Source organism: Apaloderma vittatum, unplaced genomic scaffold (genome assembly GCF_000703405.1).
Source record: "Apaloderma vittatum isolate BGI_N311 unplaced genomic scaffold, ASM70340v1 scaffold7640, whole genome shotgun sequence".
NCBI lineage: Eukaryota > Metazoa > Chordata > Aves > Trogoniformes > Trogonidae > Apaloderma > Apaloderma vittatum.
Genome location: NW_009695026.1, coordinates 51004 through 51347, shown reverse-complemented (window position 1 = coordinate 51347; position 344 = coordinate 51004). Strand labels below are relative to the sequence as shown.

Here is a 344-nt window from a genome sequence, read left to right as displayed (position 1 = left end):
TGAGATCCTGTTCCCCGTTGCCGGGTCGAGTCGCTGTGGGGAGAGCGGGAAGGGAGGGGAAAAACGTGCCCGTCCAAACCCAGGGCGTCCCTTTTGCTCCGCGGGAGGGAAGCCGGAGTCAATCGCAAAAAGCCGCCTCTCTCCGCCCTCACCGAAGCTCGGAGAGCCGAGGGCGCCGGGCTGCCTCCTGCTCCTAGATGAACTTGAAGCATTTCGTCTTGTCGTGGGGCAAGCGGGTCTTGAAGAGGACCGAGTCCACGCGGAACTGGGTGTACAGGAGGGGCATGTACCCGTACACCTTGACGAAGAAGTTGATGCACTTGTGCCGCTCGTGGAAGTGAGAG

The 344-nt window shown here is 61.6% G+C and overlaps 1 protein-coding gene across 1 annotated transcript in view; it reads right to left on the bottom strand.

Annotated features, from left to right (window-relative positions):
* Nucleotides 1-193: 193 nt before the first annotated feature.
* The window catches only part of EXTL3 (exostosin-like glycosyltransferase 3), a 31845-nt gene continuing 31694 nt past the window's right edge, over nucleotides 194-344 (bottom strand). The window contains exon 6 of the mRNA XM_009869610.1: nucleotides 194-344. This exon is cut by the window's right edge and continues 12 nt beyond it. Coding sequence (XP_009867912.1) covers nucleotides 194-344 — 151 coding nt within the window.